Below are 12,980 nucleotides of genomic sequence, written 5' to 3'. Positions count from 1 at the left end.
TTGTGGTGTGTGTGTGTCAGGCTGTGTGTGTGTGTGTCAGGTTGTGTGTGTGTGTGTCAGGCTGTGTGTGTGTGTGTGTGTGTGTGTGTCAGGCGTGTGTGTGTGTGTGTGTGTGTGTGTGTCAGGCTGTGTGTGTGTGTCAGGCTGTGTGTGTGTGTCAGGCTGTGTGTGTGTGTGTGTGTCAGGCTGTGTGTGTGTGTGTGTGTGTCAGGCTGTGTGTGTGTGTGTGTGTGTCAGGCTGTTGTGTGTGTGTGTGTGTGTGTGTCAGGCTGTGTGTGTGTGGTGTGTGTGTGTGTCAGGCTGTGTGTGTGTGTGTGTGTCAGGCTGTGTGTGTGTGTGTGTGTGTGTGTCAGGCTGTGTGTGTGTGTGTGTGTGTGTGTCAGGCTGTGTGTGTGTGTGTGTGTCAGGCTGTGTGTGTGTGTGTGTGTTGTGTCAGGCTGTGTGTGTGTGTGTGTGTCAGGCTGTGTGTGTGTGTGTGTGTGTGTGTCAGGCTGTGTGTGTGTGTGTGTGTGTGTGTCAGGCTGTGTGTGTGTGTGTGTGTGTGTGTCAGGCTGTGTGTGTGTGTGTGTGTGTCAGGCTGTGTGTGTGTGTCAGGCTGTGTGTGTGTGTCAGGCTGTGTGTGTGTGTCAGGCTGTGTGTGTGTGTGTGTGTGTGTGTGTGTCAGGCTGACTGTGTGTGTGTGTGTGTGTGTGTGTGTGTGTCAGGCTGTGTGTGTGTGTGTGTGTGTGTGTGTGTGTCAGGCTGTGTGTGTGTGTGTGTGTGTGTGTCAGGCTGTGTGTGTGTGTGTGTGTCAGGCTGTGTGTGTGTGTCAGGCTGTGTGTGTGTGTGTCAGGCTGTGTGTGTGTGTGTGTCAGGCTGTGTGTGTGTGTCAGGCTGTGTGTGTGTGTCAGGCTGTGTGTGTGTGTCAGGCTGTGTGTGTGTGTGTGTGTGTGTCAGGCTGTGTTACTGTGTGTGTGTGTGTGTGTGTGTCAGGCTGTGTGTGTGTGTGTGTGTGTCAGGCTGTGTGTGTGTGTCAGGCTGTGTGTGTGTGTGGTGTCAGGCTGTGTGTGTGTGTGTCAGGCTGTGTGTGTGTGTGTCAGGCTGTGTGTGTGTGTGTGTGTGTCAGGCTGTGTGTGTGTGTCAGGCTGACTGTGTGTATGTTACAGATCCGATGTCTTCGTGCGGAGTTGTTGGGTGTTGATCAGCGTCTCTCAGCCTCAGGCTCCATCCCTGACAGCAGCAACACAGCCTGAGATCAGCTACAAGTGTCTGTGTGGGGTCACACGTCAGTCACTGTAACGCAAGCACATGTCAGTCACATGCCAGTCACATTCTAGTCACACACCAATCACTGTAACACAGCCACACGTGGGGTCCCACTGACCTGATGTCACTGAGCCAGGTTTTCCACGTCTTTTGATGGAAACTCGGAGTGAAACACAATCTCCCAGAGTCCACAGCCTGAGAGAGAGAGTGTGTGTGAGACAGAGTATGTGAGTCTGTGTGTGTGTGAGAGAGACAGAGAGAGTGATTGTGTGAGCGTGTGAGAGAGTGTGAGTGCAAGAGAGTGAGACAGACAGACAGGCAGACAGGCAGACACTCACCGCTATCGCTTGTGTCGCCATTTTTTTACATCGAACAAACCACTGGCTCCTCAGGAAAGGCTCGATTATATCCCCTGTACGGCTGCAGGGTGGAGATGGAGAGAGTGTGTGAGAGAGAGAGAGAGAGAGGGGGTGGTGCGGAGGGGAAAGAGAGGGAGTCACAAAGAGACCGAGGGAGAGGGGCAGAGAGAGTGACAGAGACACACACACAGTGAGACAGACAGACAGACAGACAGACAGACAGGCAGGCAGGCAGGCAGGCAGGCAGGCAGGCAGGCAGGCAGGCAGGCAGGCAGGCAGGCAGGCAGGCAGGCAGGCAGGCAGGCAGGCAGGCAGGCAGGCAGGCAGGCAGGCAGGCAGGCAGGCAGGCAGGCAGGCAGGCAGGCAGGCAGGCAGGCAGGCAGGCAGGCAGGCAGGCAGACAGACAGACAGACAGACAGACAGACAGACAGACAGACAGACAGCTCCCAGCCCTGACCTGCAGACGGGCAGCACCAGGCTGTGCTCCTCTGAGCCGCGGTGTAAACCTCGCTCCATCAGAGCCTCCAGAATCAGCCGCCGAGCATCAAACCTGGGCTGCCCCTGAGTGAGAGAGAGAGAGTGTGTGAGACAGAGAGAGTGTGAAAGACAGAGCGAGAAAGTGTGAGAGACAGAGAGAGTGTGTGAGACAGAGCGAGAGAGTGTGAGAGATAGAGCGAGAGTGTGAGAGACAGAGAGAGAGAGTGAGAGACAGAGAGAGTGTGAGACAGAGTGAGTGTGAGAGACAGAGAGAGTGACACAGACACACTGACCTGGAGCCAGGAGTCACAGTGACTGTTCATGGTGCCGTCCTGGTTGAAGATATGGATTATGGGGAGTGAGTGACGGAGAGCGAGATGGTAATCTGTGTGATCGTGAGCTGGTGTCACCTTCACTGCCCCTGAGAGAGAGAGTGTTTATGCATACACAGACGCACGCGCACACAGACACACACACAGACACAGACACACACACTCACAGACACACAGAAATATGTACACACACAGACAGACAGACGCACACACAGACAGACACACACACAGATAGACACAGACACACGCACACACTCAGCACACACTCAGACAGACAGACGCCTGTATTACATTGTGTTACATGCACCACCCCCTCACCCCCCCGCCCAGTGTGTGCGTGTTGCTCACCGGTGCCGAGCTCGGGCTGGATACTGGTGTCTGTGAGGAGGGGGAGGAGGCGGCTGTTGAACGGGTGTCGGAATCGGGAGCCATGAAGGTGCTGCGGGAGAGGAGATACGTCAGCTCAGCCACGTGTGTCTGTGTGTGTGTCTGTGTGCATCTGTGTTTGTGTGTATCTGTGTATGTGTGTCTGTGTGTTGTGTTTGTCTCTGTCTGTGTGTGAGTGTGTAAGTGAGTGTGAGGGTGTGTGAGTGTTGAGTGTTTGTGTGTGAGTGTGTAACTGAGTGTGAGGGTGACTGTGAGTGTGGACTCACTATGTAACGCTGATCTTCAGGATGAACCGCGATGGCAACGTCTCCGAACATTGTCTCCGGCCTCGTCGTCGCCACAACCACCTCATCCTCTAGAGAGAGCAAGAGAGAGAGCGCGCGAGTGTGAGAGAGAGTGAGAGAGAGTGTGAGAGAGAGAGAGAGTGTGAAAGAGAGCCAGAGCGAGTGTGAAAGACAGCAAGAGAGTGAGAGTGTGAAAGAGAGAGTGAGGGAGTGAGGGAGTGAGTGAGAGTGTGAGAGAGAGAGTGTGTAAGAGAGTGTGAGAGAGTGTGAAAGAGAGCGAGTTTGAGAGAGAGAGTGTGAGAGAGAATGAGAGTGAGTAAGAGAGAGAGTGAGAGAGAGTGTGAGAGAGAGACTGAGAGAGAGAGAAAGTGAGAGGGAGTGAGTGAGTGAGAGAGACCGACTTACCCAGATCCTCGGTGACGAAGCTGATCAGGAAGATTTGGCCGAAGGGGATGAGGTGACTGTGACCCGGGACCGAGAGGTGAGTGATTCCTTTCACTGAACGGCTCTGTACCTGAGAGACACACACACACACACACACACAGTGAGAGACATACAGTGAGACACACAAACACACAGTGAGACATGCACAGTGAAACACACACACACACACTCAGCCTGTCCCACACACAAACACACACACACAGTGCCCAGGTCAGGAACAGCCCCACGTGGGGTCAGTGACAGACAAACCTCGATGTCAGAGATGGTGGAACGTAAAGCACACGACCAGTTTACAAGCCCCTGATCCCGGTAAACACAGCCTCCCTCGTGTAACCTCACAAAGCCCTCCGTCACTGCCTCCGAATATCTCTGTAACACAGAGAGAGAGAGAGAGAGAGAGAGAGAGGTAAATACAGCCTCCCACGTGTAACCTCACAAAGCCCTCCGTCAATGTTTTTAAGTATCTCTGTGTGTGAGAGAGAGACAGAGAGTGTGAATGAGACAGAGACAGTGTGTGTGTGTGTGTGTGAGACTGTGTGTGTGTGTGAGACTGTGAATGTGTGTGAGACAGAGACAGAGAGTGTGTGTAAGAGTTACTGTAGTTCTTGTTGTTGTCACTCACAGGGTCCAGTGTGAAGCAGCTTCGCTCCCAGTCTAGCGAGGCTCCCAGTCTCCGCAGCTGATGGTAGATTTCATCCCCTTTCCTGTCATCATCATTAACACTATCATTAACACATCTCTCTCTCAGTCTCTCTCACTCTATCTCTCTCTCTCACATACACATTTTTTCTCAGTCGCTCACACACTCTCTCTCCCAGTCTCTCTCTCACACACTCACTTTCTCTCTTTCTCTCTGTTACTCACTCTCCCTCTCTCTTTCTGTTACTCACTCCGCTTTCCAGCGCCAGACTTCTGACACAAACTCTTCGCGAGACATTTCCTCCCTTCGCAGCCCTTGGTCCTTCCATAACTGCCTCTCCACCACCACCTGCCCGAGAGAGTGAAAGAGAGACACACACAGACACAGTGTGAGGTATGTATATGTGTGTGCGTGTGAGAGAGAGTTTGTGTCAGTGAGGTGTGAGTGTGAGAGACGGAGCTTGTGTTGTGAGTGTGAGAGACGAAGCTTGTGTTGTGAGTGTGAGACAGACAGAGCTTGTGTTGTGAGTGTGTGAGTGAGAGACAGACAGAGGTTGTGTTGAGAGTGTGTGAGTGTGAGACAGACAGAGGTTGGGTTGTGAGGTGTAAGATCTGGTGTATGAACCTGGGTTGCGATTCCCGCATGATCACAGCCTGGAATCCACAGCACTTTGTGTCCCTGCATTCTCCTCCTGTAACAGTACATAACAGTATTACACTCACCCTCACACACCCTCCCACTCACACACACCCTCCCCCTCCCACACACCCTCCCACACACACCCTCCTACACACACACCCTCCCTCACAAACCCTCCCTCACACACCCTCCTTCACACACCCTCCCTCACACACCCTCGCTCACACAAACCCTCCCTCACACAAACCCTCCCCCTCCCACACACCCTCATACACCGTCCCCCTCACACACCCTCCCCCCTCACACACACCCTCCCTCTCCCACACACCCTCCCACACACACCCTCCTACACACACACCCTCCCTCACACACCCTCCTTCACACACCCTCCCACACACACCCTCCCTCACACACCCTCCCTCACACACACCCTCCTTCACACAAACCCTCCCCCTCCCACACACCCTCATACACCGTCCCCCTCACACCCCCTCCCCCCTCACACACACCCTCACTGCCTCCCCCCGCATGCCCTCCTCGCCCTGTATCTCTCCCTCACCCCCTCCTCTCACCACCGGACCCTGGCGTCCTGCAGGGCTGCTGTCAGAGCATGGCCGAGGTGAAGGGATCCCGTGACGTTGGGGGGAGGAAAACACAGCGAGAATGTCTCATTCCGGGCGTGTTTCATCTGTGCCTGTAACACACGTGTTACACGTCTATAACACACATGTAACACTGCCCGCAGTGTATGTGTAACACGTCTATAACATACATGTAACACCGCCCGTAGTATAGGTGTAACACGTCTATAACACACGTGTCGCACTGCCTATAACACACATGCCACACACCTCTAACACACACACTGCCTATAACACACGTGTCACACCCAACACACATGTAGCACACCTGTAACACACATGCAACACTGCCCGTAACACAAATATCACACCCCCTATAACACGCGTGAGATTCACAGTCAGCCTCAGGCAGACACATGCCTGTAACACGCGTGTTCTATGCCCAGGATTTACTCACATGATATTCCGGCCGGAAAAATCCCTGTTTCTCCCACCAGGGATACCAGGTGGCTTCCACGTACCCCGGACTGTAGGCAGCAGGGAGAGGGCCTGAGGTGTCTGTACAGAGAGAGAGAGACTGAGGTGTCTGTACAGAGCGAGAGAGAGAGACTGAGGTGTCTGTACAGAGAGAGAGAGAGACTGAGGTGTCTGTACAGAGAGAGAGACTGAGGTGTCTGTACAGAGAAAGAGAGAGAGATTGAGGTGTCTGTACAGAGAGAGAGACTGAGGTGTCTGTACAGAGAAAGAGAGAGAGACTGAGGTGTCTGTACAGAGAGAGAGAGAGAGACTGAGGTGTCTGTACAGAGAGGGTGTATTTGTCAGTGTGTATGTATGTCGAGGGGGGTCTCACCTTTCTTCTCTCCAGGTTGGGTTTTCTGTGTGTAAACGAGCACATCCTTATGTGACCAGTGACCTTTCTCCTTAACCTGGAAAAATCACACAGACCTGAGCGCCCCCCACTTCTCGCACAGCCCCCACCCACCCCGCAGCTTTACACTATACACCGTCAAGTGTAGTGACTGTGTGTTTGGTGGGCAGCCCCTGTTTTGCACACAGCGACGTCTCCACGAACAGCCATGAGGTGAACGATCAATTTTATCTGGGGGTGGGGGGGTGGGATTCATCAGTCAGGACACCGGGGGCGGAGGGGAGAGAGAAAGTCCCTTCTTTTTTCCCCAAAATCGTTAACATCTGCCCTGAACAGGGCACAGACGGGGGGAGAGGGAAGGAGAGAGCAAGGTTTGACGTCTCATCTGAAGGAGGTTATTTTCTCTCCCCCCCCCCCACCCCACCAGCTCCCACCGCTCGATCACTCACTCACTCACCTCCTGCTCTGCGTTCACACCGGCTCTGGCCTCGATGTCCTGCAGCCTCTGTTCTCTCCGCTGCTGTTTGGCTGCTCTGTTGCGGAGCCGGCTGGAGGCCGCGGTCCCCGAGGGGGGTTCAGTCTGGCCCCCAGACCCCCCGCTGCAGTGTCGCTGCCAGGCCCCCTGGAGACACCTCTCCCCCCGACGCACACAGCCCGACAGCAACATCCCACCCCGGCCCAAAGACCCCCAACACCCCCCCCACCTCACTCTAACCGAGGTGACCAGACACAGACCCTGTAATGAGACAGTCTCTGTCACTGTTACCTCTCTCTCTCTATCCCTCTCTGTCTTTCTCTATCCCTCTCTATCGCCCTCTCTCTCTATCCCTCTCTCTCTCTATCCCTCTCTCTCTATCCCTCTCTCTCTCTCTATCCCTCTCTGTCACTGTTACCTCTCTCTCTCTATCCCTCTCTCTCCATTCCTCTCTCTCTCTATCCCTCTCTCTCTCTATCCCTCTCTCTCTCTATCCCTCTCTCTCCATTCCTCTCTCTCTCTATCCCTCTCTCTCTATTCCTCTCTCTCTCTATCCCTCTCTCTCTATCCCTCTCTGTCACTGTTACCTCTCTCTCTCTATCCCTCTCTCTCCATTCCTCTCTCTCTCTATCCCTCTCTCTATTCTCTCTCTCTCTATCCCTCTCTCTCTCTATTCCTCTCTCTCTCTATCCCTCTCTCTCTATATCCCTCTCTCTCCATTCCTCTCTCTCTCTCTATCCCTCTCTCTCTCTATTCCTCTCTCTCTATCCCTCTCTCTCTCTATCCCTCTCTCTCTATTCCCTCTCTCTCTCTATCCCTCTCTCTCTATATCCCTCTCTATCGCTCTCTCTCTCTATTCCTCTCTCTCTCTATCCCTCTCTCTATTCCTCTCTCTCTCTATCCCTCTCTCTCTCTATCCCTCTCTCTCTATTCCCTCTCTCTCTCTATCCCTCTCTCTCTATTCCCTCTCTCTCTATATCCCTCTCTATCGCTCTCTCTCTCTATCCCTCTCTCTCTATATCCCTCTCTATCGCTCTCTCTCTCTATTCCTCTCTCTCTCTATCGCTCTCTCTCTCTATTCCTCTCTCTCTCTATCCCTCTCTCTCTATATCCCTCTCTATCGCTCTCTCTTTCTATCCCTCTCTCTCTCTCTATCCCTCTCTCTCTATTCCCTCTCTCTCTCTATCCCTCTCTCTCTATTCCCTCTCTCTCTCTATCCTCTCTCTCTCTATCCCTCTCTATCGCTCTCTCTCTCTATTCCTCTCTCTCTATCCCTCTCTCTCTATTCCTCTCTCTCTCTATCCCTCTCTCTCTCTATCCCTCTTTCTGACATTCTCTCTCCATGGGCGCCGCCATCTTGCGCATGCGCACACAGCCCGGGCCGAGGGAGCTGCGCAGGCGCAGAGCCGAGTCTGAGCCCAAAGTTTATTACAACAACATCTCAGTTTATATCTGAAAATGTTATAGATATTGTCACACAGTCACTCCTTATACACATTGGCATTGTTTATATATACACACACACAGTGTCATTCCTTATATGTGGAATATGCGAGTGAGAGACCTGAGTTCAATTCCAGGCAGAGGGCGAAACCTCGGGCAAGTTTCCTTACTCCACACAGAGCCTAATAATAATCCTCCAAAACCCAAAACAATAATAAATTGGTCATTTTCAATCCACGACTGTTTGTGGGACATTGCTGTGCGCAATTGGCTGCCGCGTTCGCCCACAAATATACAGTCAATTCACTTTACAGTGTGTTCTGTGAAGCGCTTTGGGACGTCCTCCCGACGTGAACAGCGCTATATCAAATGCAAGGATTATTATTATATGTAATAAAGTGTAGTGACTGTATGTTTTGTGGGCGATATTATTATGTTTATACATGTTCCCAGATTTGCTTTATAAAATGTGGCCACCCCAGTTTTGCTCACAATCTTCTCTTGCCTGCGAGTAGTGAACGGTGATGGGAAGACCCGCCCGCACGTGTGAGGGCTCACTCTCGCCCTCGATCACTTGCATGCGCTCAATCTCGTGCGCTCACAAACATTTCCCGTGCTCCATATTCAGAACCAGCATTTTATTTTTAATTGTCAAGAGAATAACAGTAATTATACAGCTCCCCCCACCCCCCCCAACACAAACACATCACACACAGACGCACGTCACACACACACGCACGCACACACAGAGGGTATAACATTCCCCGCGTAACACAGGCATAGACACGCTCTCTGACAGGTCACTTTGCGAGATAGGTCTCTCGCAGGTCTCCTCTCACTTTTTCTCCAGTCACACACTCTCTGTCTGTATGACTGACCGATCATTCTCTCTCTCTCTGTCACACTCTCTCTCTCTCTGTCTGTCTGACTGACTGAGGGCCTCTCTCTCTCTATCTCTCTGTGTCTGTCTGACTGAGGGTCACTCTCTCTCTCTCACTCTCTCTCTGTGTCTGTCTGACTGAGGGTCACTCTCTCTCTCCCTGTCGCACACTCTCTCTGTGTCTGTCTGTATGACTGACTGACCGGTTATTCTCTCTCTCTCTGTCACTCTCTCCCTGTCTGTCTGACCGAGGGCCTCTCTCTCTGTGTGTCTGTCTGACTGAGGGTCACTCTCTCTCTCTCTCTCACACTCTCTCTCTCTCTGTCTGTCTGACTGAGGGTCACTCTCTCTCTCTGTCACACTCTCTCTCTGTGTCTGTCTGACTGACCGGTCACTCACTCTCTCTCTCTCTGTCACATCTCTCTGGGTACTTTCTGCATGCTCCGCCCCTATCCCCATGCCCTGCCTTTCGCTCATGCTCTGCCCATCGCTGGAGCCCCGCCCACTTGTCATGCCCCACCCACCACTCAGCCCCGCCCCAATGTATCAGCGGGTCACCAATGAGCAGCTCAGTGACCACAACACAACAGCTCGACCACAGCCAATGACCTGACTGGCTCCGTCCCAGAGGGCAGGGCTGCAGGGGAGGGGGCGGGGCTGTGGGGGAGGGGGCGGGGCATACCAATACCTCTGTGTCATGGGCGGGGCTATGGTCCAAGCTCCGCCCCTGAGCCCATCAGTGCCCTGGGCTGACCACGCCCCCTCAGTGTTGGGGGCGGGGCTCAGGGCTGAGCTCCGCCCCTCCTCCCGAAGGCTTCTTGTGCCCCCGGATACAATGTGCGTTTCCACAGCCATCGTCATCTTCATCATCGTCGTCCTCACTCTCTGAGGAGCTCTCGCCAAACACACGGGCCTTGTTATACACACAGCAGCCTAGAGAGAGAGAGGTTAGTGAGCGAGAGATAGAGAGAGAGAGAGGTTAGTGAGCGAGAGATAGAGAGAGAGAGGTTAGTGAGAGAGAGATAGAGAGAGAGAGGTTAGTGAGTGAGAGATAGAGAGAGAGAGAGGTTAGTGAGAGAGATAGAGAGAGAGAGAGGTTAGTGAGAGAGAGATAGAGAGACAGAGGTTAGTGAGAGAGATAGAGAGAGGTTAGTGAGAGAGATAGAGAGGCTAGTGAGAGAGAAAGAGAGGTTAGTGAAAGATAGAGAGAGGTTAGTGAGAGAGAGAGAGGTTAGTGAGAGAGAGAGAGAGAGAGAGAGAGGGATAGTGAGTGAGAGAGGGAGTGAGACACATGGACAAAGAGAGAGAGACAGAGAGAGAGAGACACACACACGCACAGAGAGGGAGGGACCGAGAAAGAGAGAGAGATCCTCACACTTGGACGAGCGACGGCCGAGGTTCTCGTTGTCCACAGTGTCGCTGCTCCACTCCACCTTCTTGTCCGTTTTCCTTTTCCTCAGACGCAGCGTAATACTGCGGGTTTCCTGTGGGAGGCGACACAGAGCCCTATTGATCCTGGTGACGAGGTATTGATCCAAGTGATTGATGAGACTCTCACAGCTTCACTGATGGGGTAGCGAGGAGGTCTTGCATGACCCTCAACTGTCCTTTCTACCCCACTGTCTGTGCCATTGACCCGCTCTACCTTCCCCACCTCTGCAACATCGCCCGGCTCCGTGACTGCCTCGACAGGCCCCCGGAGACCCTCATCCACGCCTTCATTACATCGAGGCTCAACTAAGCAAACTTCCTGCTTATCGGCCTCCGCAACTCCGTGCTCCATAGGCTGCAGATCATCCAGAATTCTGCAGCCCGTGTCCTCTCCCGCACCGTGACCCCATCACCCCCATCCTCGCCCGACTCTACTGGCTTCCCATCACACAGAGGATACAGTTCCAAGGTCTGGGCCTTACCTTCAAAGCCCTCCATGGTCTTGCTCCCCCCGACCTCTGCAATCTCCTAACCCCCTACCAACCTGTCCGCTCCCTCTGCTCAGCGGGCTCTGGCCTGCTTCACGTTCCCCACCCAGCCCAGCTCCATTCCCACAGTCCCTCTGCCTCATTTGCCCCACCATTGGTGGGCGGGCCTTCACCCACTGCCTCCATCCCGCAGTCCCTCTACCTTTTCCCCTTCCTTGCCTCCTTCAAGACCCATCTCAAGATCCTCCTCTTCAACGGTGCCTTTGATCACCATCCTTCCCCCCCCGGACATCCTCCCAACGTGAAAGGCACTACACAAATGTATTGTTGTTGTATTAATGAGAGGGTATTAATGAAGGGGTACTCACAGTGTCAGGCTGACTGGCTACAGTCTCGGTCACTGTACAGGAGGCTCCGGCTGTGTCGGACATTGTGCTATGATCAGCCTCGTGTTCCATCACCTCAGACAGCAAGAGCGTCTGTAACACACAGACACAGTGAGAGAGACAGACAGACACACACAGAGTGAGAGACACACACACAAACACACACAGAGTGAAAGGGAAACAAACACACACACACAGAGTGAAAGAGAGACACAACACACACAGTGAGAGAGAGACACACAACACTCTCACAGTGACAGACATACACACAGTGATAGACACACACACGCACCCAGTGATGGACACACACAGTGACAAGACACAGAGACACAGGTTAGTGACCCTGACCTGGTTAGTTACCTGGTTGATGACTGTGATTAGTAGCACTGATGAATCTCTCTGGTTACTGGGTAAGTCCCTGTCTGTTATCACTGACTATAGTAAGGTCTCTGTGGTTAGTTACCTCTCTGAGTAGTTACTGACCTGGTTACTTCTCTCTCTATCTTTCTGTAATAGTCTCTGTCTCTCCCTCTCTCTGGTCAGTGGCTGTAATAAACTCTGCCTCTCTCTCTATATATATATTCCTCTCTATCCCCCCTCTGTCTCTCTCTCTATCCCTCTCTCTCTCTGTTCCTCTCTCTCTCTATCCCTCTCTGTCCCCCCCCTCTCCCTCTCTCTATCCCCCTCTCTCTCTGCCCCCCCTCTCTCTCTCTCTAACCCTCTCTCTCTCTATCCCCCTCTCTCTCACTATCCTTCGCTCTCTCTGTCCCCCCTCTCTCTCTCTCTATCCCTCTCTCTCTGTTCCTCTCTCTCTCTATCCCTCTCTGTCCCCCCCTCTCTCTCTCTATCCCTCCCTCTCTCTATCCCCCTCTCTCTCTGCCCCCCCCGCCCTCCTCTCTCTCTCTCTCTGTCCCCCCCTCTCTTTCTCTCACCTCCACCAGCTTCACGGCTTCTATTTCCGGTTCCGGTGGCTTCCGGAAGTGCATAAATTCCCCTCAAACCGGAAGTTAATGACAGTAACTCACTGACCAGGTTACCAACCCCAATAATAGCCCAATAGCCCAACGACCCGCCCAATAACCAACCCATAGCCCAACAATAGCCCAATTATTCAGCCCAATAATAGCCCAGTTACTCAGCCCAATAATAGCCCAGTTACTCACCCCAATAATAGCCCAGTTACTCAGCCCAATAATGTCAGACACACACACATGCACAGAGAGACATACCCACACTGATGGAGAGAGCAACAGACTGACAGACACCCACTAATGGACAGTGAGAGACAGACAGACAGAGAGCAGAGTTGATGTAAAGGAAGACTCGGGTCGTCAGGTAGAATAGTTTTTATTGCAGGTTCTCTACACGGTGACAATCTCTCTACCCTGTGGACAGGCTGGAGGCCGGACACATTAGCTACCAAACCAGAAACATAGTTATATATAAACATCACGTGCTCCAGGCAGGGGGGAGGGGAGGTGGGTCCAGACTGGGCGCGGTGGTGGGTGGGGGAGGTAGAGGGAGAGAAAAGAGAGGGAGGGGAGAGAGGGAGGGATAAAAGGGGGCACAATACAAAGAGAAGCTGCCGCGAGCGATGTCCTCCGCGCTATTTCCCGTCGCC

The 12,980-nt window shown here is 53.1% G+C and overlaps 4 protein-coding genes across 5 annotated transcripts in view; 2 read left to right on the top strand and 2 right to left on the bottom strand.

Moving 5' to 3' along the window:
* LOC103174426 (valine--tRNA ligase, mitochondrial-like) overlaps nucleotides 1–1,232 on the top strand; it is a 7,701-nt gene extending 6,469 nt beyond the window's left edge. Inside the window, exon 13 of the mRNA XM_042345947.1 lies at nucleotides 1,146–1,232. Coding sequence (XP_042201881.1) covers nucleotides 1,146–1,232 — 87 coding nt within the window. The remainder of the gene's footprint in view (nucleotides 1–1,145) is intronic.
* A 131-nt stretch (nucleotides 1,233–1,363) lies between these two features.
* Nucleotides 1,364–7,042, bottom strand: vars2 (valyl-tRNA synthetase 2, mitochondrial; the record flags this gene model as incomplete). The annotated part of the gene is given in 15 exon segments (XM_042345952.1): nucleotides 1,364–1,440; nucleotides 1,584–1,665; nucleotides 2,062–2,165; nucleotides 2,375–2,502; nucleotides 2,762–2,852; nucleotides 3,067–3,155; nucleotides 3,490–3,598; nucleotides 3,778–3,897; nucleotides 4,151–4,232; nucleotides 4,419–4,516; nucleotides 4,793–4,859; nucleotides 5,380–5,501; nucleotides 5,846–5,946; nucleotides 6,239–6,314; nucleotides 6,714–7,042. Coding segments are annotated over 15 exon segments (1,556 nt in total), but the record flags the coding sequence as incomplete, so codon positions are not given.
* Nucleotides 7,043–9,678: 2,636 nt separating this feature from the next.
* ppp1r11 (protein phosphatase 1, regulatory (inhibitor) subunit 11) lies at nucleotides 9,679–12,554 on the bottom strand. 2 transcript variants are annotated; one of them, XM_042345945.1, is made up of 4 exons: nucleotides 11,720–11,901; nucleotides 11,342–11,452; nucleotides 10,430–10,538; nucleotides 9,679–9,987 (listed from the first exon to the last, which is right to left on the bottom strand). In XM_042345945.1, exons 2-4 carry the CDS (start codon nucleotides 11,429–11,431, stop codon nucleotides 9,818–9,820), a joined length of 369 nt encoding a protein of 122 aa, XP_042201879.1. In that variant the 5' UTR covers nucleotides 11,432–11,452; nucleotides 11,720–11,901; the 3' UTR covers nucleotides 9,679–9,817. The 2 variants fall into 2 exon arrangements, with proteins under 2 accessions (XP_042201879.1, XP_042201878.1); XM_042345944.1 differs by lacking the exon at nucleotides 11,720–11,901 and adding an exon at nucleotides 12,292–12,554 and having other exon boundaries at nucleotides 9,717–9,987.
* Nucleotides 12,555–12,630: 76 nt separating this feature from the next.
* LOC121851860 (RNA-binding protein 4B-like) overlaps nucleotides 12,631–12,980 on the top strand; it is a 4,930-nt gene continuing 4,580 nt past the window's right edge. Inside the window, exon 1 of the mRNA XM_042345946.1 lies at nucleotides 12,631–12,637. Coding sequence (XP_042201880.1) covers nucleotides 12,631–12,637 — 7 coding nt within the window. The remainder of the gene's footprint in view (nucleotides 12,638–12,980) is intronic.

The sequence above is a fragment of the Callorhinchus milii genome, unplaced genomic scaffold (assembly GCF_018977255.1).
Source record: "Callorhinchus milii isolate IMCB2004 unplaced genomic scaffold, IMCB_Cmil_1.0 Scaffold167, whole genome shotgun sequence".
In the NCBI taxonomy this organism is placed as follows: domain Eukaryota; kingdom Metazoa; phylum Chordata; class Chondrichthyes; order Chimaeriformes; family Callorhinchidae; genus Callorhinchus; species Callorhinchus milii.
The sequence above is the reverse complement of the archived record's forward strand: the minus strand, read 5'-3'. Positions and strand labels throughout refer to the sequence as shown.